This window comes from Lissotriton helveticus, chromosome 11, assembly GCF_964261635.1.
Source record: "Lissotriton helveticus chromosome 11, aLisHel1.1, whole genome shotgun sequence".
Taxonomy (NCBI): domain Eukaryota; kingdom Metazoa; phylum Chordata; class Amphibia; order Caudata; family Salamandridae; genus Lissotriton; species Lissotriton helveticus.
Genome location: NC_136072.1, coordinates 941753578 through 941776546, shown reverse-complemented (window position 1 = coordinate 941776546; position 22969 = coordinate 941753578). Strand labels below are relative to the sequence as shown.

General features: G+C 43.4%; 1 protein-coding gene across 1 annotated transcript in view; it reads right to left on the bottom strand.

Annotated features, from left to right (window-relative positions):
* The window catches only part of LOC144791350 (solute carrier family 2, facilitated glucose transporter member 11-like), a 736021-nt gene that overhangs the window by 382986 nt on the left and 330066 nt on the right, over nucleotides 1–22969 (bottom strand). The window contains exon 6 of the mRNA XM_078666027.1: nucleotides 11944–12092. Within this exon, the coding sequence (XP_078522153.1) occupies nucleotides 11944–12092 (149 nt within the window). The remainder of the gene's footprint in view (nucleotides 1–11943; nucleotides 12093–22969) is intronic.

Here is a 22969-nt window from a genome sequence, read left to right as displayed (position 1 = left end):
ACCACTGGACAAGTACCAAAATCATGGCAGGGGAGTACTATCATCCCTATTCATAAAAAAGGTACCAAAACGGTAGCAGGAAATTAGCGTCAAATAGCATTGATGGATGCTACCGGAAAAATCTTCGCTGCTGAAGTACTATTCCAATTGAAAAACTGGGCTTTTTCGCTGGGTCTGATACCCATGTTCCAGGCTGGTTTCAGACCTAAGCACTCTGTCACGGACAATATTGCCATTATTCAGGTTATTCTTGATAAATATGTGACACGAAGAAAACAGACTGTCTATATGGCATTTATAGACTATTCGACCGCATTCGATCGAGTCGACCGACCCACATTATGGAATAAACTGAGGAGTCTTGGAATCAACGAATATCTGCTACAAGTTATAATAAGCCTCCACACTACAACTTGGTGTCAAGTCCAAATGGGGGGCGAAAAAGGTTTAACGAAAAGAATAAATACAGAGAATGGTCTCAAACAAGGTTGTCTCCTAGCCCCTATGCTATTTTCGTTATACCTCAGCGACCTGCCAAATCAATTACAGCAGGGCTCAAGCCTGCCCCCGAAAATAAACAAACAAAGTATCCACTCGTTGCTTTATGCGGACGATATAGTTATGTTTGATCTTACACCATTTGGTCTGCAAAATTCTCTTGCTATCTTGTCTCAGTATTCAAACGAAAATTTCTTAATCCCGAATGTAAAGAAAACAAAAGTTGTAGCCTTCTCTGGGAGGAAAAAAAGTGTCAAATACAACTGGAGGCTAGGAGGAGAAAAGATCGATGAAGAAAATGAATATATATACCTTGGTAGGATTCTGTCAAAGAATCTAACAAACACAAAGCATATAGATAAATTAATAAAGAAATCTGATCTACATGCTGGAGCACTCTCAAGACTCTATAGTGCCACTGGGAGCAGGCATTTTTCCTCATTATTAAAAATATATAAAGTGAAAATTCCCGCAGTCCTATCGTATGCTACGGAATATATCCCTATGAAACAATGGGGCTTCATGGATCGCCAAGAAGGAAAAATCCTGAAAAGAATGATGAAGGTCCCAGCCGCAACACCAGTACAAGTTCTAAGGCTAGAATTTGCAATAACAAGCGCTTATGCCACGGCTGTGGCTAACATCATTAGGTGGGCCTATAACCTCCTCCATGCAAAGGAGGGAACACTTAGATTCCTGCTGAATAAAGAAACCTTTGACACTGAAGCAGCAAAGCAAACTTTTTTGGGGAATATGTCAGCTGCATTTCGAATGGCTGAAATTACTACAGATATTTTACTCACCTGGTCTGTATCGCAATTAAAACTCTTCCTTAAGTGTTTTACACCTAGGTTGAGTTTTGATCTGGACTTTGCGCATAGCAATAAACTAAAGACATTTAAATCATTTACTGACCTCTTAGAGTATAAACACATCCAACCCCACATCGGGTTTTCCCTTACTCATAGTGCAAGGAGGGTGATCTTGATGTTACGAATAGGGATTTTACCTGTGCAATCCTATAAATCAAAATGGTTAGCTGGGGAATCCTCCTATCTCTGTTCATTATGTCAAGGGGGCGAGCAGACCGTGGAGCATTTACTATTTGTTTGCCCTAGTTCTAAAGTAGTAGTAGCTCGTGCTATGTATATTGATCCAATATATCGAACTTGCAGGTTAACAAAGGAAAAAGAACTATTAACAGTGGGCATACTGCCTCCGAATGAATTTGTATGTTATAATTTCTACAAATTTTTTAAATCTATGTTGTTTTTTTATTAATCAGTGATGTATACATTTTCCTGTTCTTTTCTTGCTTTATATGTTATATTTGTGGTCCTCTGTCGAGTACCAACACAAATAAAATCTTTTTGACTTTGACTTGACTTTGACTTTAAAGAGGAGTGTGGATAGGGTGGATCCCTGTGGGACACCACAGGTGATGGCGCCCCTGTTCGATACCTGTTCCCCCAGCTGAATCTTCTGGGATCTCCCTGTGAGAAATGAATTCAGCCACCGATGGGCCGATCCTTGAAGACCTAAGGCTGTTAGGCGGTCTAGGAGTCAGAGGTGATTGACCGTATCGAATGCCGCTGATAGGTCTAATAAAATCAGGGCACTCGGTTGTTTTTTATCAGCCATAGTTCTTAGGTCATCATGGACCTAGAGAATCACAAGTTCGGTGCTGTGGTGTGCTCTGAAACCCGCTTGTTGCATTTGTAAACGTTGATGTTCCTCCAGGAAAAGTGAGAGTGTTTTTAAAACATGTTGTTCAATCACTTTAAAACACACAAGATGATGGACGGAATGTTGCACAATGGCAAAACCTTCACCCCTAGTCACAGATCTGGGTTTAATCCATCGTTATTTTGCTCACCAAGCCACCCCTGTTCAGACATGGCCATATGCAAATCAGTCTTGACCCTGTGCCTCATGGGAACAGTCCAGCCCGAACTGCCAAGCCATGTCTTCCCTGGACCGGAATCAAGCATCCTAGGACCGGTTTCTGGCTATCAGCCATCTTCAGCCAGGATAGCTTCCAGTGGCTTAGAGAGCACGGGACCCACGTCTGGGCTTACCATTCCCACATAGGGTGAACAGCAAAACACACAAGATTACTTTAGCCAGAAAGGGAATTTGGGAAATCGGACTATAGTTCTTGAGGCTGGTAGCGTCGGCTCCCATTTTTTTTAAGGAGGGGAGTTACTCTTGCTTTCTTTAGCAAAGAGCAGTAACTGCAAACACAACAATGATGGACAGAATGTGGATCAATGTCACACATTCACCCCAGTCCAAAGATCTGGGCCCAAATCCATCGTTTTTCCACTCCACACCACCCTGGGTTAGACAATGCCGATATGCAAATCAGCGCTGACCCTGTGCCCCATGGGAACAGTCCAGTCCGAGCTACAAAAGCCATGTCCTTCCCAGAACGGAAACAAGCATCCGAGGACCGGCCCGGTTTCGAGGTAACACCTCTCTTCAGCCCGGCTAGCTTGATTCCAGTGGTGTGGAGTAACTGGGACTCACGTCTGAGCATCCCCAGTACACTTAGAGCGGTAACTGCAAACACAACAATGATGGACAGAATGTGGATCAATGTCACACATTCACCCCAGTCCAAAGATCTGGGCCCAAATCCATCGTTTTTCCACTCCACACCACCCTGGGTTAGACAATGGCGATATGCAAATCAGCGCTGACCCTGTGCCCCATGGGAACAGTCCAGTCCGAACTACAAAAGCCATGTCCTTCCCAGAACGGAAACAAGCATCCGAGGACCGGCCCGGTTTCGAGGTAACACCTCTCTTCAGCCCGGCTAGCTTGATTCCAGTGGTGTGGAGTAACTGGGTCTCACGTCTGAGCATCCCCAGTACACTTAGAGCGGTAACTGCAAACACAACAATGATGGACAGAATGTGGATCAATGTCACACATTCACCCCAGTCCAAAGATCTGGGCCCAAATCCATCGTTTTTCCACTCCACACCACCCTGGGTTGGACAATGGCGATATGCAAATCAGCGCTGACCCTGTGCCCCATGGGAACAGTCCAGTCCGAACTACAAAAGCCATGTCCTTCCCAGAACGGAAACAAGCATCCGAGGACCGGCCCGGTTTCGAGGTAACACCTCTCTTCAGCCCGGCTAGCTTGATTCCAGTGGTGTGGAGTAACTGGGACTCACGTCTGAGCATCCCCAGTACACTTAGAGCGGTAACTGCAAACACAACAATGATGGACAGAATGTGGATCAATGTCACACATTCACCCCAGTCCAAAGATCTGGGCCCAAATCCATCGTTTTTCCACTCCACACCACCCTGGGTTAGACAATGGCGATATGCAAATCAGCGCTGACCCTGTGCCCCATGGGAACAGTCCAGTCCGAACTACAAAAGCCATGTCCTTCCCAGAACGGAAACAAGCATCCGAGGACCGGCCCGGTTTCGAGGTAACACCTCTCTTCAGCCCGGCTAGCTTGATTCCAGTGGTGTGGAGTAACTGGGACTCACGTCTGAGCATCCCCAGTACACTTAGAGCGGTAACTGCAAACACAACAATGATGGACAGAATGTGGATCAATGTCACACATTCACCCCAGTCCAAAGATCTGGGCCCAAATCCATCGTTTTTACACTCCACACCACCCTGGGTTAGACAATGGCGATATGCAAATCAGCGCTGACCCTGTGCCCCATGGGAACAGTCCAGTCCGAACTACAAAAGCTATGTCCTTCCCAGAACGGAAACAAGCATCCGAGGACCGGCTCGGTTTCGAGGTAACACCTCTCTTCAGCCCGGCTAGCTTGATTCCAGTGGTGTGGAGTAACTGGGACTCACGTCTGAGCATCCCCAGTACACTTAGAGCGGTAACTGCAAACACAACAATGATGGACAGAATGTGGATCAATGTCACACATTCACCCCAGTCCAAAGATCTGGGCCCAAATCCATCGTTTTTCCACTCCACACCACCCTGGGTTAGACAATGGCGATATGCAAATCAGCGCTGACCCTGTGCCCCATGGGAACAGTCCAGTCCGAACTACAAAAGCCATGTCCTTCCCAGAACGGAAACAAGCATCCGAGGACCGGACCGGTTTCGAGGTAACACCTCTCTTCAGCCCGGCTAGCTTGATTCCAGTGGTGTGGAGTAACTGGGACTCACGTCTGAGCATCCCCAGTACACTTAGAGCGGTAACTGCAAACACAACAATGATGGACAGAATGTGGATCAATGTCACACATTCACCCCAGTCCAAAGATCTGGGCCCAAATCCATCGTTTTTCCACTCCACACCACCCTGGGTTAGACAATGGCGATATGCAAATCAGCGCTGACCCTGTGCCCCATGGGAACAGTCCAGTCCGAACTACAAAAGCCATGTCCTTCCCAGAACGGAAACAAGCATCCGAGGACCGGCCCGGTTTCGAGGTAACACCTCTCTTCAGCCCGGCTAGCTTGATTCCAGTGGTGTGGAGTAACTGGGACTCACGTCTGAGCATCCCCAGTACACTTAGAGCGGTAACTGCAAACACAACAATGATGGACAGAATGTGGATCAATGTCACACATTCACCCCAGTCCAAAGATCTGGGCCCAAATCCATCGTTTTTCCACTCCACACCACCCTGGGTTAGACAATGGCGATATGCAAATCAGCGCTGACCCTGTGCCCCATGGGAACAGTCCAGTCCGAACTACAAAAGCCATGTCCTTCCCAGAACGGAAACAAGCATCCGAGGACCGGCCCGGTTTCGAGGTAACACCTCTCTTCAGCCCGGCTAGCTTGATTCCAGTGGTGTGGAGTAACTGGGACTCACGTCTGAGCATCCCCAGTACACTTAGAGCGGTAACTGCAAACACAACAATGATGGACAGAATGTGGATCAATGTCACACATTCACCCCAGTCCAAAGATCTAGGCCCAAATCCATCGTTTTTCCACTCCACACCACCCTGGGTTAGACAATGGCGATATGCAAATCAGTGCTGACCCTGTGCCCCATGGGAACAGTCCAGTCCGAACTACAAAAGCCATGTCCTTCCCAGAACGGAAACAAGCATCCGAGGACCGGCCCGGTTTCGAGGTAACACCTCTCTTCAGCCCGGCTAGCTTGATTCCAGTGGTGTGGAGTAACTGGGACTCACGTCTGAGCATCCCCAGTACACTTAGAGCGGTAACTGCAAACACAACAATGATGGACAGAATGTGGATCAATGTCACACATTCACCCCAGTCCAAAGATCTGGGCCCAAATCCATAGTTTTTCCACTCCACACCACCCTGGGTTAGACAATGGCGATATGCAAATCAGCGCTGACCCTGTGCCCCATGGGAACAGTCCAGTCCGAACTACAAAAGCCATGTCCTTCCCAGAACGGAAACAAGCATCCGAGGACCGGCCCGGTTTCGAGGTAACACCTCTCTTCAGCCCGGCTAGCTTGATTCCAGTGGTGTGGAGTAACTGGGACTCACGTCTGAGCATCCCCAGTACACTTAGAGCGGTAACTGCAAACACAACAAGGATGGACAGAATGTGGATCAATGTCACACATTCACCCCAGTCCAAAGATCTGGGCCCAAATCCATCGTTTTTCCACTCCACACCACCCTGGGTTAGACAATGGCGATATGCAAATCAGCGCTGACCCTGTGCCCCATGGGAACAGTCCAGTCCGAACTACAAAAGCCATGTCCTTCCCAGAACGGAAACAAGCATCCGAGGACCGGCCCGGTTTCGAGGTAACACCTCTCTTCAGCCCGGCTAGCTTGATTCCAGTGGTGTGGAGTAACTGGGACTCACGTCTGAGCATCCCCAGTACACTTAGAGCGGTAACTGCAAACACAACAATGATGGACAGAATGTGGATCAATGTCACACATTCACCCCAGTCCAAAGATCTGGGCCCAAATCCATCGTTTTTCCACTCCACACCACCCTGGGTTAGACAATGGCGATATGCAAATCAGCGCTGACCCTGTGCCCCATGGGAACAATCCAGTCCAGTCCGAACTACAAAAGCCATGTCCTTCCCAGAACGGAAACAAGCATCCGAGGACCGGCCCGGTTTCGAGGTAACACCTCTCTTCAGCCCGGCTAGCTTGATTCCAGTGGTGTGGAGTAACTGGGACTCACGTCTGAGCATCCCCAATACACTTAGAGCGGTAACTGCAAACACAACAATGATGGACAGAATGTGGATCAATGTCACACATTCACCCCAGTCCAAAGATCTGGGCCCAAATCCATCGTTTTTCCACTCCACACCACCCTGGGTTAGACAATGGCGATATGCAAATCAGCGCTGACCCTGTGCCCCATGGGAACAGTCCAGTCCGAACTACAAAAGCCATGTCCTTCCCAGAACGGAAACAAGCATCCAAGGACCGGCCCGGTTTCGAGGTAACACCTCTCTTCAGCCCGGCTAGCTTGATTCCAGTGGTGTGGAGTAACTGGGACTCACGTCTGAGCATCCCCAGTACACTTAGAGCGGTAACTGTAAACACAACAATGATGGACTCGAAACCGGGCCGGTCCTCGGATGCTTGTTTCCGTTCTGGGAAGGACATGGCTTTTGTAGTTCGGACTGGACTGTTCCCATGGGGCACAGGGTCAGTGCTGATTTGCATATCGCCATTGTCTAACCCAGGGTGGTGTGGAGTGGAAAAACGATGGATTTGGGCCCAGATCTTTGGACTGGGGTGAATGTGTGACATTGATCCACATTCTGTCCATCATTGTTGTGTTTGCAGTTACTGCTTTAGCAAAGAGCCAGGTTTTTAGGCCCTTCCTGAAAGTTAAGAGATCAGTAGCATTTCTCAGGTGAAACGGCAGGTCATTCCAGGCTTTTGCCGTACAGAGGGCAAAACCTCTACCACCCCACAAAGCTTTTCTTGTGCATGGTACTGAGACCAGTTTGGCACTCAGTGAGCGAAGTGGTCTTTTCGGTATGTACGAAGTGAACTGCCATTTGAGATCGTCTGGCCCTATCGCTTCAAGATTCTTTACCGGGAGCCAGTGCAGTTTTTTTATTTCCTTGGATATGGGAGAGAATCTGGACATACCAGTAAGAAGTCTGGCAGCTGCATTCTGCAGCAGTTAAAGCTTATTCAGGAATCTTTGTTGAATATTTAAGTAAAGACTGTTGCAGTAGTCCAGCTTCGACATTACCAGAGCCGTGACCACTGTTTGCCGGCTATCCGGGGACAAGAACAGCAGTATTTTCCTGACTGTTCTAATCACATAAGCTGTTTTTGATGCCACGGAGTTTACTTGGTCACCAAAGGTAAGTCTCTCATCCACTATTACTCCCAAGTTTTTAACCTTTTTTGAAGGCATAGGGAGAGTGTCCATCGAGTCCGGCCACCAGTTAGGTGTCTAGAAGTTGGTATCATTGCCAAACAGTATACTTTGGTTTTGCCTGTATTGAGTTTTAGGCAATTCTCTGCCATCCAATGTCTTGGAAAATTTGTGCTGTTGTGATGGCACTCCAAAGGAGTTCTTTTAAGTGAAATAACCCCAGGTGTGTGGAAAATGTGGTAATGTGGCTCCATTTTTTATGAAGTTCAAACTGGTGGTGTCCTTTGCTGAGTTCTAGCTTCAAAAATATTCCCACTCCATTGAGGAGTGGGATCATGTCTCACAGCTGTGTTGGGAAATCTCATGTCTACACATAGTCACATCTGACATTCATGTTGTACTTAAGTACTATTGCTAATGGAGATACCCATAGTGTTGGACGTTGTGGATATCTGGTTTTGTGAGTTCTTGGAGTTCTTGCTCCGCTGTTTTTTTGTTTTAGCTGAAGTGGTATTCCTCAGTGCTGCTGAGCCACAGACTTGACCTGTTTGTTTAGGCGTAGGCGTATTGCAGAGTCTTTTTTTATTTTCTCAGATCTGTGAATCATTTGTGATGTTGTCTCTCTATGGGTGGTACCTCTTCTACCATGTACAGGACTGCAATTAGCTTGAGTAGTTCAGCGGTGAGTTAGGCTGTTATTATGTGTCCGGTGGTCCACGGACCGCCAGACTCACGGTGGAGGTTCCCCGACCGTCCTATTACTACTTGGCAGTCGGGCCGCCCTGGGACCGCCGCAACCATCACAACCACCAGGGAACCACTGGTCCCTGGCAGTTGTGTGGCAGTCCTGAGCTCGCAATATGATGTGTGATTAAATGGTATCTCCATCTGTGAACTTGCTGAATTCACAGTACTTGACTAGTCAACATAAGCTTTTGATGAACCTTGGCATTGGGTCTCTTTTTTCTTGAGACAACAGATTGAATGTGTACTGTTCACTGACATAGTCAATGGTCTACTTTGGTAGGAACTTTGCATCTTCCAAGAGGGAGTAGAGCTGCTGGGCTCCAGTTTGTGATTTTTGACCTCCCTGGTTTCGGCTCTCACTCGGCTTAAGCCATGCCCCCTTTTAGAGGCGGGTTATTTAGCCATATCAACTGCTTGGCTGCTCAGAGGGTGCACTGCTGGTGCGCCAAAGATGCACCTAAGGCAAGCCTGTCTGTCCCAGGGGCGGACCCCTTGCTCGGTCCCAGTCAACTCCCTTGCACTACACTTCTGAGTTAAGTAATTCAGCCCCATTCACCTCCAATGACTGCTGTCAGACATTGAATCCAACACAAGCGAGGCTTAGCTGCAGTAAGTGTGGGTTCATAGTTCAATCCCTGACGGAGCCCAATACATCAGGGAATAGGATCATAAGGTCTCTGCAAACAGCATACTTTTATTCTAAAATGGCCATTCACTAGTTACACATAAATTAGAAATACACGACTTTCTGCCTGATTTACACACCTGATGCTATTTTTTTGTCTGAGACGGCTGACGTAAGGTTCAGCACCCAATGTACTCATGGCTATTCCCCAGAGATTTGCAATTATGAGACAAGACAGGCCTCTGCAAAGAGGTGACGGGATTGCAATTATTTTTTTTAATCCTGCCAGTGTTTCCTTTTAGGGGTAATAATTTCAGCAATGGAGGCTGCGTTTTTCTCTCTGGAACTATCTAGCCACTTTACTTTAGCAGGATTTTTTTTTATTTCCCACCCCGCTCATCTTCAACTCCTTTCCTAATATACTGCCGGTCTAAGTCATGAGGTATTCACATTTTACAGTTGTGGGAAATCTTAATCTCCATGCTGAGGAAGCTGATCGTCAGGCAGCAGCCTCTCTGGTGGCCGATTTACAAGCTCTTCAGCTAGTTCAGTTGGCTCTTGTCCCTACCCACATGATAGGACATATTTTGGACTACATCTTTTCCAACTTAACCAACCTGGTTGTGGATCCTCCCTTGCCTCTTCTGTGGCCCGATCACTTTGTGGTACATTTTCAAATGTCCATGAGCACACCACTGCTACCATCTAACTCTGGCCATTCAGTTATGACATGGAGATGAGTAAAGGTGACCTCGACTGCATTTACCCAAGCCTTGGATATGAGCTGCCCTGTTCTAGAGGACTGTGTAGACACAGCCAACTCTCAACTGGTAGAATTGATTAATGGGGCTTTGGATAAAATTGCACCAATGGCTGAGCGTGCCGTAAAAAAGATTAAAATGCTCAGGGGATTAGTTTAAAGTGGAGCTGCTTGACTTGAAGACTTGAAAAAAAGTGAAAAAGGCTAGAATATATTTGGCGCAAACACTTTGATCTTACCGACAAGGCCAACCATCGTGCAGCATTGAAGGACTACCACAGGCGTATGAGGATCATGTGTCACACATTTTATGCAGGTAAGATAGAGATGGTCCAGGACCCCTCTAGCAAACTCTATTCAATAGTAAAATCACTTTCCTCTCTGGATCGTGTCTCGGCGTTGTTTCCTTTTAAGTTATGTGCATTCGCTACAGAACTTTTAACAAGGACCCACAATACCTCCTCTCTTGAGTCACATCCTACTCCCCAAGATGAAATCTGAGGTCATCTGGGGCCTCTTTGGCCCTTATCCCCATTAATTAAAGGACTCACATCAGAGGATACTCCTTTGGCTTCCTGGCCGCTAAGATGTGGCGTTTGCTTCCTCCTTTGCTTATGGGGTTCTCTCATTCTGGGTCTTGGAATTGAAACCTTAGCGCTGGAACACTTCAATTGAAGTATCTAAGTGCTCTTTAATACCTTATTATTATTATTATTGTTATAATCGATTCCCAGATGATTTTTTGGGTCTCCTTCCCAATGATGTTTTTGATTGTGGATAGTATTTGCTTTTTTATCTTTTTCTCCATAGGGTTCTATGAAATTATTTAAATCGTCAAGACAGTGCTGATATTTCGATTTCAGTCCTATAGTGTTTTCCGAGGAGAGATATAGCTGGGCCTTAGATTGTAAATATGCTGCTAATCTTTTGCCTCATTTTTTTCTCAGACATCATTATTTAGCCTATGTTTATGTCATTGTTTTGCTTGCTTTAAAGTTGATTTTGAACACAATTTGGTCTCACCTGTTATTAAACTGACAGATTTACTGTCTTTGGTGACATCATGACTCTAAGATGGCATCTTCTCTTGTTTTCAATAAGGCACCTGACTTCAAGTCAAAATCGTTGCCTCATTGGCCTCAAAGGTTTCTAATGGGCTGCCTGGTTTAAAAAAAAAACACTTCAGTGGTTACAATTGGAAGGCACCTATCTTCAATATAGCACCTTGTGCCTCTGCTCCCACCTCACAACAGTGCTTCTTGTGTTTCTTGCCAGCTTCTCTATTACCACATTGTAAGTATACTGTCTTCTCGGTTTGTTCACATACAGTTTAATTTTGGCGGCACTTCGTTTGTGGTGCGCTCAGGCTCATAGTCACTTTCTCTTACGTGCCACTTATGTGAGGTTCGTTTTTCCCTTTGTCATCAGTGGTCTGTCCACTAGAGATAGGCTGGAAGACTCAGTGTATGTCATGAAGCAGTAGGGTCAGAGATGAAAATTGAGGTGGCACATGGGTTACAATTCGTTTATTTAGCTCCCTCACTCATTACATATAGTGGCCTATATGTATACAGCTAGCCACCCATATGTCCATACTCTGCCTTTGGGTCATTTTCCTGTGTCCTTTCCGGTCCCAGAGCCCAGATCGGGAAGTCCTGTTGCCAAGATGCCTAAACTGCTATGTCGCAGTCTGTCCATGTCTGGCAACATTGCAACAAATGCCCAAGCCAAAGTTGACATCTCATTAGGTCCCTGCGGTTGTGTACTGGCCCACGTCTCAGAGTTACAAAACGAAAGGAAGGAGGTCATCCCTAATTACCTATTTGAGTCTGGAAATCTAATTAAACACTTCACATAAAATGACTAAATTGTTTATTCCAGATGTGGTTTACTGCTGAGCAAAATCAATCCAATTGTTTTCTACATAATGCCAATCACATTGACCGAGGACATTAACCACGTTATGCATGTGCATATCACAGACATTCATCAGCTATCATTTGTTACCTTTTATGCATTTTGTTTCCTCATTTCTGTTAATCAAGAGGTATCTTGGACTTTCAGGAAACCAGGGAAGAACCAGCAGCTGGATGATTGCTGGAACACCACTTGTGCACACTAAGATGGGCCAGTACTCTTCTCCACCAAGGAGTTCCCTGATGAAAAAATAATAAAGACTGTAGAAGTAAAAATACCAAATAACAACGACACTAAGCACATTAGATAGTATTGTGTAAGGCAGTATCTTTCCTCATTATAGTCAGACACGCAAAAGTTTTAAGACAGCATCATTACTGATTCAAGATACGCTTTCCATGCAGAAGGGAATACATGTCCAACGAGGAGCACAGAGGTGCTAACGCCATATTCTGGGGGTTGTTAATAAAGGTAAATTTACATGTGAGTAAATCTGCACATGTAAGTTTACTCTTAACTTTTGATTAACTTTACTACTATTTACTATTCACAATTTAAAATTAGTAACTCAAAATTGTAGACTACATGCCTCACCCCCTCAAATAGGGGGTGGAGTCAGCGAAACTGTCAAATATGACTGAAGATTTCCTAATAATAGAGACTTTACTACCATATGTGACATTTCACACACTTGGTAGAGACCTTGGCAATAGGTGAGGGAATCCCCCTATGGTAATGTATAGGAAAATTAACAAAAGCTTATTCAAACTTGAAAAGACAATTGCCTCTATTACATTTTAACGTTAAATATTTTCTTGAATGTATTTTTTTAAACATAATTTATTGGTTTTAAATTATTTTATTACATGTAATAGTAGAGGACAAGTCACTAAGGAGAGTCACTGTTCCTGAGATAAATATTGGAAAAAAGATTTTTTTATAGAAATGGAAAAGATTCAGAGAGAAATTCACTTGATGCCCTCACACACCCCGAAGGATGTCATGCTTCATCATAGAGCAGTGCGCCTCATTGGGCCAGTGTTGCAATGCCCTACGGGTCCCCAGAAGGGTCACTTTGTCTTAGCACTAATAACGAATTGACCCAGTCCTAGAGGCAAATAATTCATGTAGGACTGTGAACAGCTATAGATTGTCAAATGATCGTTCTAATCATACCTCTAATTATAGAGATTATTACCCTGTTCCAGTCTATTGCCATAAATAAAAGGTAGCCCGTCTCTGATAAACATGTAACCAGACAACACAGTACAGACATCCACTAGAGAGACAACATTTGAAAAAAGTGTGAAATAGCTAGATGACACCTCACGGGCGCACCACCAATGGGACCCCTGGTTGGTACTCACCAGGATGGCCCTGTTCTCATCATCGGTGTCAAATAGCTTAACGTAAACGTGTCCAAAAACCCAAAGGAAAGAGGAAGACAGTGAATGGTGCAGTGTACGCAAAACTTATATGTGACAAGGACTAACAACGTTCAACATATAACACACAAGATACTGTGCAACAAGATACAACAACCTTTTTACTCATATTTTCTTGTTGCCTACAGTAAACATGTATAATAAAAAGGAGAGGTACCCTAAATTTCGCTTGCCCTGAAGAAATTGCCTGATAAAATACCTAAGGCAATGAAACATGTCGGCTGTGAGCTGAGTACGAATCGATAGGTAGTATTCGTACCTCTCCTTTTTATTATACATGTTTACTGTAGGCAACAAGAAAATATGAGTAAAAAGGTTGTTGTATCTTGTTGCACAGTATCTTGTGTGTTATATGTTGAACGTTGTTAGTCCTTGTCACATATAAGTTTTGCGTACACTGCACCATTCACTGTCTTCCTCTTTCCTTTGGGTTTTTGGACACGTTTACGTTAAGCTATTTGACACCGATGATGAGAACAGGGCCATCCTGGTGAGTACCAACCAGGGGTCCCATTGGTGGTGCGCCCGTGAGGTGTCATCTAGCTATTTCACACTTTTTTCAAATGTTGTCTCTCTAGTGGATGTCTGTACTGTGTTGTCTGGTTACATGTTTATCAGAGACGGGCTACCTTTTATTTATGGCAATAGACTGGAACAGGGTAATAATCTCTATAATTAGAGGTATGATTAGAACGATCATTTGACAATCTATAGCTGTTCACAGTCCTACATGAATTATTTGCCTCTAGGACTGGGTCAATTCGTTATTAGTGCTTGATTGAGTGGAGGGCGACCTAGTCCTTTATGTCCCTCTTGACTCCTATTAAGTGGATATCACTTTGTCTTAGACCTTTTTTGTGATTTAGTTGTATGGTGTGTGCGGGTTAGTGTGCAGTGTTATATGAGAGGTGACAATTAAAAATGACTAAAGGGTATCTAAGGTAGACTAATTTTATTGAGGGGTATACCTTTGTCATAATTTAAAAAAAAAAAAGGTTGTGCGCTGCTTGAGGATAGGTATGATCCTCAGTAGCTTGACAAGTGCAGTGTTTGCTTAAAAGGAGAATGGGCTCGACATGTTTCATGCTATTGTGTGGTCTCAGGAGGAGATCCTTTGTGCTTTTTCAGGACCATAATAGGGAAGTGATTAGGTAATGGGAAAAAGGGGTTATGTGGTGGCCTTATTGAGTCAAGTCGTGCCACTCAGAGGACCCACATAGTGGTCCTATCTAAAACGACAAAAAAGAAGGAAGAAGATAAGAGCACAAAAATTCAGTGAAGCAGTACTATATTAATAAAGAGTGGTGGTCACCATCGCCATTGATGGCAAAACCTTTTGATCCACACCATGATATCAAGGGTAACGGTGGGGGGAGGAAAAGGAGAGAGAGTTAAGGACCGCTTACCTATTTAGTATGGATGTACGTTGTTACAACGCATGCTTTTACCACACATGCTGTAACAACGCAAGTTTTACAACGCAAGCCTTTACAACGCATTGCTTTGGGGGGTGCTGGATAGTGAATAGTTTAATTTACTATTCCAACTCCAGTCCCCGTGGATAGTAGGGAAGGTGTTGGATAGTAAATTAAAACTATTCCCTGTCCTAGAGCGCCCCCCAGTGCAATGCGTTGTAATGGTTTTCGTTGTAAAACCTGCGTTGTAAAAGCACTGCGTGGTAAAAGTTGCGTGGTAAAGGATGTTTCCCATTTAGTATAGGTAGATTACTCCATAAGTCATAGTGAGAGAGTGCTGGCCGTCACAATCTACATGAAAGAATAAGTATTACTGTCACATATTCTAGTGGACTCATAGTAAATGCAGAGGAACAAGGAGTGATAGTACTCACTGTTTCATCTGAGGGCACAGATTATCGTGGGTCAATGAGAAAAAACTCATCGATCAGCATAAATGTAGTTGTGCTATTGGCTATTGCTACTACATGTCATAGTGAATTAGAGTGATGTGTAGCACTCATGCACGAGAGAGGAGTCTGATGGTTCATCTATGAAGTTGGCGACTGTTGTGGGGTGTCACTTAGGGAAAGAGCCGTCATGATGTCATGACGTGAATGCCTGAAGGTGACCAGAATGATAATTATCTAGCAATTGGTGCAACAGTATTCGTTGGAGGGACCAGTGCCTCTCTTGGGTGGCCTCATGTTTGTTATACACACCGATCATTATGTCTCTCTAAAATTAAATCCTGATTGAGTGTATATAGGCGATATATCAATAAACTGGGTACTGGTAGATATGAGCGTTGTTATATGTCCCTAAAGTGTATCTACCCAATATAGAGAGTTACACCAGATAGATGATGGAGTGGCAGGAGATACTGATGAGTGTTAATCACAGAGTAACTATAGGGTAGACTGAGAGTGTTGGTTCAACTTTGTTGGTTCAAATGGTCGTTGAGACCATTGATGTTTGAGTGCAAACGGAACACCCAACATTGTTTTTTTCGGAATAGGTTAGTTGTGTTCCAATATGTATTGGCCTCCAAAGTAGTCCATGTTAGTTTGTCTATGGTGTGCCGTTTCTCAGTATAGTGGTTGCCCATTTTAGTTGTGCTGCGGCCACAGCAGGTATTGCTCTTATGTTCACAAATTCTGATTTTCACTGGTCGGCAGAGGACAATGCCATGCTCTACTCTTATAGATGTCATTATTACTACAAATCCAAGCGACCATATTTTATATATGTATTTGACATGCAGTATTGTTTTTGAAAACGTTACTGAACTATTAATTACTGTTATATAAATGTGTAATATATGTAAGTATATTGAACTATAATTGTTTTATTATTTATTATGTATTGAAAGGTACTAAAAATGATGTGTAAAATAATTTTAATTATAATAAAAAGTCATTAAATTATTTTAAAAGGAAATTATATTTATTCGTTATTTAGTTTATATTTCTAACATTAAATCAATTTTATAAATATTTTAAAAAAATCAGATTAGTACATTTATTTTTAGTTTATTTTTATGAGATTCTATTTTAGTCCACACCTCCATTATTTTCTATGGAGGCTATAGTAGAAAATGTGAGTTGTCACGGGTGATGCTCTCTAGATCTGACCTAGAGTATATTTATGATGGTTTTGGTCCGTTTTGGCTGTAGTAACTATCAAAGTGCAGTTTGTGAATAAGATGGGTTTGTGAGTGAGTGCATATCCCTCCCTATTCCTCTCTCTAGCTCTCCCTTAACCCCTCATTACTCCTCCCAAAACCATTTCTCTTTCATTGTAAATATCCACCTTTTTCCAGCCACGTACCCCATCCCTCCCACATATACTACTGAAAAGTATGCCAACGTATGTGGAGATCTCTGCAGTCAGGGCAGAGGTCTTCACACATTAAAGATAGGAGAAATTAAGGCAGATATCTCTGTACTTAGGTTTGCAAATAGCATTATGTTAATACTACTATTATTATATGGGTGCCGCTCGTGTTTGGAATCAGTGCCTGCTTTGCTGCTGTTGGTGACTCCTGGAACGGTGACTTACACACCGGAAACTTTGCCGAATTTGGGGCAGGAGATGGACCTATTGGCTGTTGCGGGACTGTGAGGACCAGCGTGCTGTGCGGCTCCTGACCTGCCGCAGCTGGTCCCCTTCCTGACTCATCTCCTCCTATTTAGGTCACTTATCATCCGCGCACATGGGACGCGCGCGGGCGTGCGACTGGGCTAAGCCCGGGCAAAGGGCGGGCTGTCTGAGGCCGTCCGAGGCAGGACAAGGCCAGGCTGGGCCCCCCCCTGACATCTGAGGACATAGTTGTGAAGTAAGACTGTGGCACTTACGGAGATACCACAATTCATAGGAGTATATTGTTATGTATGTGGTTTTAGTTACATTTGAAAATGTTTTAAATTGTACCTCTACATAGAGTGGAACGTGTTCTGACTTGTCGTGGTAATCCTTCCTGCTTAGTTCATTTAGTTGAAATCTTATTCAGATCAATGACTTCGCGGATTATTCCCGCTAAGAAATCCAGGGGGGCTGGGCTGACTCGTGGGACCCTGGACAATTATATTACCAGGGAAACTTCACGGCTAGAATGAGAAATAGCGATCACGGAACGGTGCCTGTCTGTGGAACTAACACAAAACAGACGGTCATCCCTGGGCCTTATTCGTCATACATCATCCCCTTTGTTAGTTAAGTCCCAAAAAAATACAGATGGGGAATCTAGTATCCCCCTTTTATTACAAGATATAACTGCGTCTATAGAATCTCTTAGGGATAAAACAACAAATTATACGAATATAAGTTCACCAGTAGAAAATTCTGAAGAGGGTTCTCTGACAATTCTGTTAACACAGCCCCCAAGTAAGGAAACACTCAACAAACAGAGTAGTTTTGGGCCACCATTAAAGAAAAGAAAGCGCAAGGGACACTCCCAAAATGGGAGACATACAAAAACCCCAAAGATTTCCGCATTCAATTCTGGACTTGTTTCAGAGAATTTCATGCAAGATAACTTTTCCGAAACTTCTACTGAGATACAAGTATCCCTGGGGGGGGCACTGAACAATTACTTAAATCACTTTTACTACCTCTAGTAGAGAGGGTCAAAAGATTGGCAGAACATTTGGGAACTATACAAAATGAAATCACTGCCAATACTGACCTCTTAAAAGAATTAGCACTTTCTAGACAGAACCAAACTATACATCTTCCGGCATCTCTAGGGAATAAAACGATGAACGGCCAAATCAAAGCGAACCCCCCAACTATTTCTCAAACGAATATAACACCCTTAATACCATCTGATAAGGTCTTGCCAGTACCGAAGAGATTAGGAGTGACTGGAGCCCGTAGTGATTCAGACTGCCCACAACCAATACATATTAGGAAAACTTCGCCCTTGAAGAAACTAAGAGTTGCTTCTCCCAAAGTTGATCTCCCTCCAGAAGCAGCACCGTATGTTGTGGTATTAACAGGAGTCCCGGAATTGGAAACTGCAAAAATTGAACATTACCAAGCCTTAAAAAATAAAGTCTTATACTGGTTGAGGGAAAATAGACCCCTACCATCAAACATTAATGGCGAAATTCTTTATGTCAGAAGATTGGATTGGCTAGGACATAGGCCAAAAGATATAAGGGGGGGACATAATCCTTATAAATTTTAGAGACCCCATGGCCACCAGCTATATTGGGGATTGGTTTATGGAGAGAGGCAGGGATATAATTTCTACACGTGACCGTATCTATTTCTATCCCCAGCCTCTAATATCAAATATGACAAGAGAAAGGGCTCGACAAGGTCCTGACTTGAACTTTAAAATCCCCACCTTTAACCACTTTACTACATTTTCTGGCTTAGACGGAGTAGATTGACTCCGAAATCACCCACTCAGGAACCAACATTCACCCATAATTCCAACGCAAAGGCAGATCTTTCATTATGACCCCCAGGGTGATCTGATAAAGCCTGTACAAGTACCAGTTGAATTGAAACTTATAGACTCTGGGGGAAAAGATTCTGATGTTGAAAATAGGCGGATTGCCAAAGCAGAATTAGAGTACCATTGTCCCCAAATGGAAAGTGCTAAAATAACGTCCCCGAGAGCGGTTCCTCATGCGAGGGTTTATATTAGGTCATTGGATATAAATCAACCGCGGAATAAATTGGCAATCAGGATTTTATCTTGGAATTCTGCAGGCCTACGACATAAGGTGGAAAATAACTCCTGGTTGGATTTTGTCCAGAATTTCGGCATAATTTGCCTCCAGGAGACCTGGTCCACTACTGAAATTCATCTTGTGGGCTTTAAAACATACTTTTCCCTGGCTATAGCAGTATCCTCCGGTAGAGCTAAAGGAGGATTAACGATCTATATCTCTAATATCCTAGGGCCTATGGAAGTCTCCCCAGTAAAATTAGAAGTGAACTTCCAGATACTTACTCTATGCTTTAATAAGTCAGAAATACTAATTCTGGTAAATTTCTACAACAATCTTACAGAAATAGAGCTAGTGATTACACTGTCTCAGTTGCACACTGAACTGTCCACCCTCATTAGGGACTCCTCAGGGTTGTCCTCAATCATCTGGGGGGGGCGATTTTAATCAATATCTATGTCAATCTATTAGTCCTAACTTGTGTGGGTTAACGGATGAAAAGGATGATTTGATTGCCCATTTCTCCCATTTGAGAATTGGAAGCTCTCTAAACCATATATTATTTGATTTGGGACTTGTTATAGTTAATCCAAGAGACCCGTCCTCCCTTCTCTATGAACCGGCCTTCCTTGGGGATGGTAGGCAAAGTACGATAGATTTTATACTCATATTGATGACATTAGAACAGCAGGTAACAGAGTTTGAGATTCATAAAACTGCTTTGAGTGACCATTCTGCCCATAGTATTTCATTTCGACTGTGTCAAAACTTTAGGACGCATAGCTTAACTAGCGTTCTGAAGCAAAACACCTTGACCCTGGATAAAATAAATGGGTTCTCATTAAGATGGGAGAAAATTGACCCCTTGGAAATTACTAAGTGAGTTCTCAATACAGCTGCCTCTGCTATATTTAAATTCTTAGATTTGTCTACCAAAGATGAGGATGTTTTAACAAAATTTGAGGTGATCTTAAAGGTTATAAACAAGGAGCTTTTTGTAAATTTGAAAACAAATAAATAGAAAAAACATGGTTGGTTTAACCATAGATGTACTGTTGCTCATTCCTCACTGAAAAAAGCATTACATAAATCAATCAGGGTCCCGCAAGACATAGTAAAACTCAGGAGGGAGTATAAGCTAGCATTAAAGGATAGAAAAAAGGAAGTAAAACAGGCCTTATGGGTCCAATTACATGATAGTTGTAGACAAAAAGTTAGTTCTGCATTTTGGGCTGTGGTCAAGTCCCCGTATTTAACTGATAATAAATCGGTCCCAAAGATTGATGTTGCCATTGATGAATCAACCTGGGTGGATTATTTTTCAAGGATCTTTGCAAAAGAGTCAGACAAACGGGAACAACAATTAGGTTTAGATCAAGCACAATCGACATCCTTCTATCCTATTCCCTTAGATATTACAATTGAAGAGGTTCTTTTGGCCCTTACATCTAGTAAAAATAGGAAGGCACCGGGACCAGATGGGGTCCCAATTGACTTTTTTAAATCTAATCTAGATCTATGGGCCCCACTGGTGACAAGAGTATTTAAGGGATCCTGTGAGGTGGGGCTACTGGACTCATGGCCCAAATCAATTATGGTCCCCATCTTTAAAAAGGGGGACCGTCAGGAGGTTTCCTGCTATCGCCCGATCTCACTGCTGGACTCCTTGGGAAAGGTGGCGGGTAGAGTAATACTTGAATGCCTCCAGCAGTAGGCGGAAGACGGCGCGATCCTCTCGGCCCTTCAATACGGGTTTTGGGAAGGTCTGGGGACAACAGAGCAGGCCCTAAATTTGGCATTGATCCTGGGTAAATATGTTAGTGCAAAAGGAGGCTCGGTATACATGGTTTATGTAGATTTATCAGCAGCCTTCGACTGCGTAGTCCATAATAAACTTTGGGCGATTCTAGCAGAAATGGGTGTCGAACAACCCCTGCTGAATTTCCTGCGTGAACTGTACTCGAATGCATCAGCAAGGGTGAGGTTCGGGACACAGGGCGAGTTAACTGCATCGTTTGGAATGGAGAGAGGAGTGAGACAAGGTTGTGTCCTGGCCCCATTCCTCTTCACGCTTTATACCAACGGGCTGGAGAGGGATATGATCATTGGGAGCCGGGACCTTCCTTTAGTAAAGAATCAATCTATTCCCGCTCTCCTCAATGCCGACGATGCGGTGATACCCGCCAGAACGTCTCTTGAACTGCAGAAGGCACTAAACAGATATGCACAATTTATGAGTAATCTGGGCCTTCGCATAAACACTAAAAAAACCTTTGTTATGACGGTGGGTCCTGGGAAAAAAGGCAAACGAAAACATACTTAGGAAAAGAGAAATTAGATTCTACAGACCAGTACCCATATTTGGGAATTATAATAGGTAATAGACTCAACTGGAAACCGGCCGTAGAGTCTAGAAAACTTCTTTTAATGATAGCAATAATGGCCTTGGTAAATTTCTCAAAAAGATTGGGTAAAAGGCCCCCCTTAGAACTCCTTCAGATATATAAGGCAAAATGCCAAATCAGTGGCATTATACGGGGCAGGTCTTTGGGGGTATGCAAAAAATAATGCCCTACAATCTGTGGAAAATGCTTTCCTTAGGTTTCTTTTGGCTGCACCAAAGACTACTTCTACATATGCTTGCCATACTGAGTTGGGCATTCCCCACTTGACCGATCTAGTGAAAATGGAACCACTCCTTTTGTGGCATCGTATCTGGTCATCGGACAAAAATGTTCTCACGCAGGGGATAATTCTTGACTGTATGTCTCTTGACCACTGTCATAAAATTGGATGGTTGATATATGTAAAGCGTTTCTTAACTGATCTCGGTCTAGAAAAACATTATCTTTTCCCGTCCTCTGTCCGTACTATACCAAGTAAGACATTGAAGGTGTTGTGCCTAGCACACTTAGATAAAATAAGATTGGCTAAAGCGATTACAAAACCATCTGTGCAACACTCCATGGCCATTCAATCCACATTTTCTCTTCAGCCTTATCTAACCTTCAATTTCTCTGTCTTTGAAAGATTTCTTTTGGTTAGATTTAGGCTAAACGTCTTCCATCGTTTAGTTGCCTTTCCGCAGATCAAAAAATGGGCTTTAGAATTGCCTCCATGCCCTTGCGATGAGATTTTGGTGCAGGCAACAATGCATACCCTATTCTTCTGTAAATTCTATACGGAACACAAAAGGATGTGGTTGATGCCGATACTAAAATATATGGGCATTAGAAGATGCCGTCCGGCATTGCTCTGTTTACAGTTTCTGGAAGAGGAAGGGATATCAAGGCACATCGTCAGATTTCTGAAATGCATTTTACGGCATTGTCCAAATTTGTAATGATGTTTTTAATTTGTATGATTTATTATCATCTTTTAACAATGTCTGTCTCCCAGTCACCAACTGAAAATTATGACTGTCAAAAAGCCGTACTAAGTCATATTGTACATTTAAGCCCTTTTGGGATACATGAGCTAGCACATATTTTTTATACCAAGTATACTCATTATCTTTTTTAGATGTTAAATTACAAAATGTATTGTATTCTGTAAATGGCCTCTTTTATGGTTTTTTCTTCTGATAAAAAAACGAATAAAGAATAAAGTAAAGTAAAGTAAAGTACTACTATTATGGTACTGCAAAATTTGCTACAAAATGCAGTTTATGAGTAGGTCCCACTGCATCTAACTCTTCAGCTGTCGGTTTGTAATTTCTCACTGAACACTTCCTCATACCACACTTCATGTATCACTATACATGTACTAACACAAGCCGCAATCCAAGCATCCATTCACTCCAAGCAGCAGAAAGGCAGAACACTGCAAGGCTCCTAGATTAACATACAACACACCTCCCTCCTAAGGCACTAAAGAATATATTAAGATAGATCACACTTTCTACACAACAACACCCAAAGCAAAGACCCTTTGAATCAACAGAGGGATCACTGCATTGTTGCCTTGATTTTATGTTGGGGCATCATAGAACATGATGTAATTGGGGAATATGTATTCCCTATCAGACTATTCA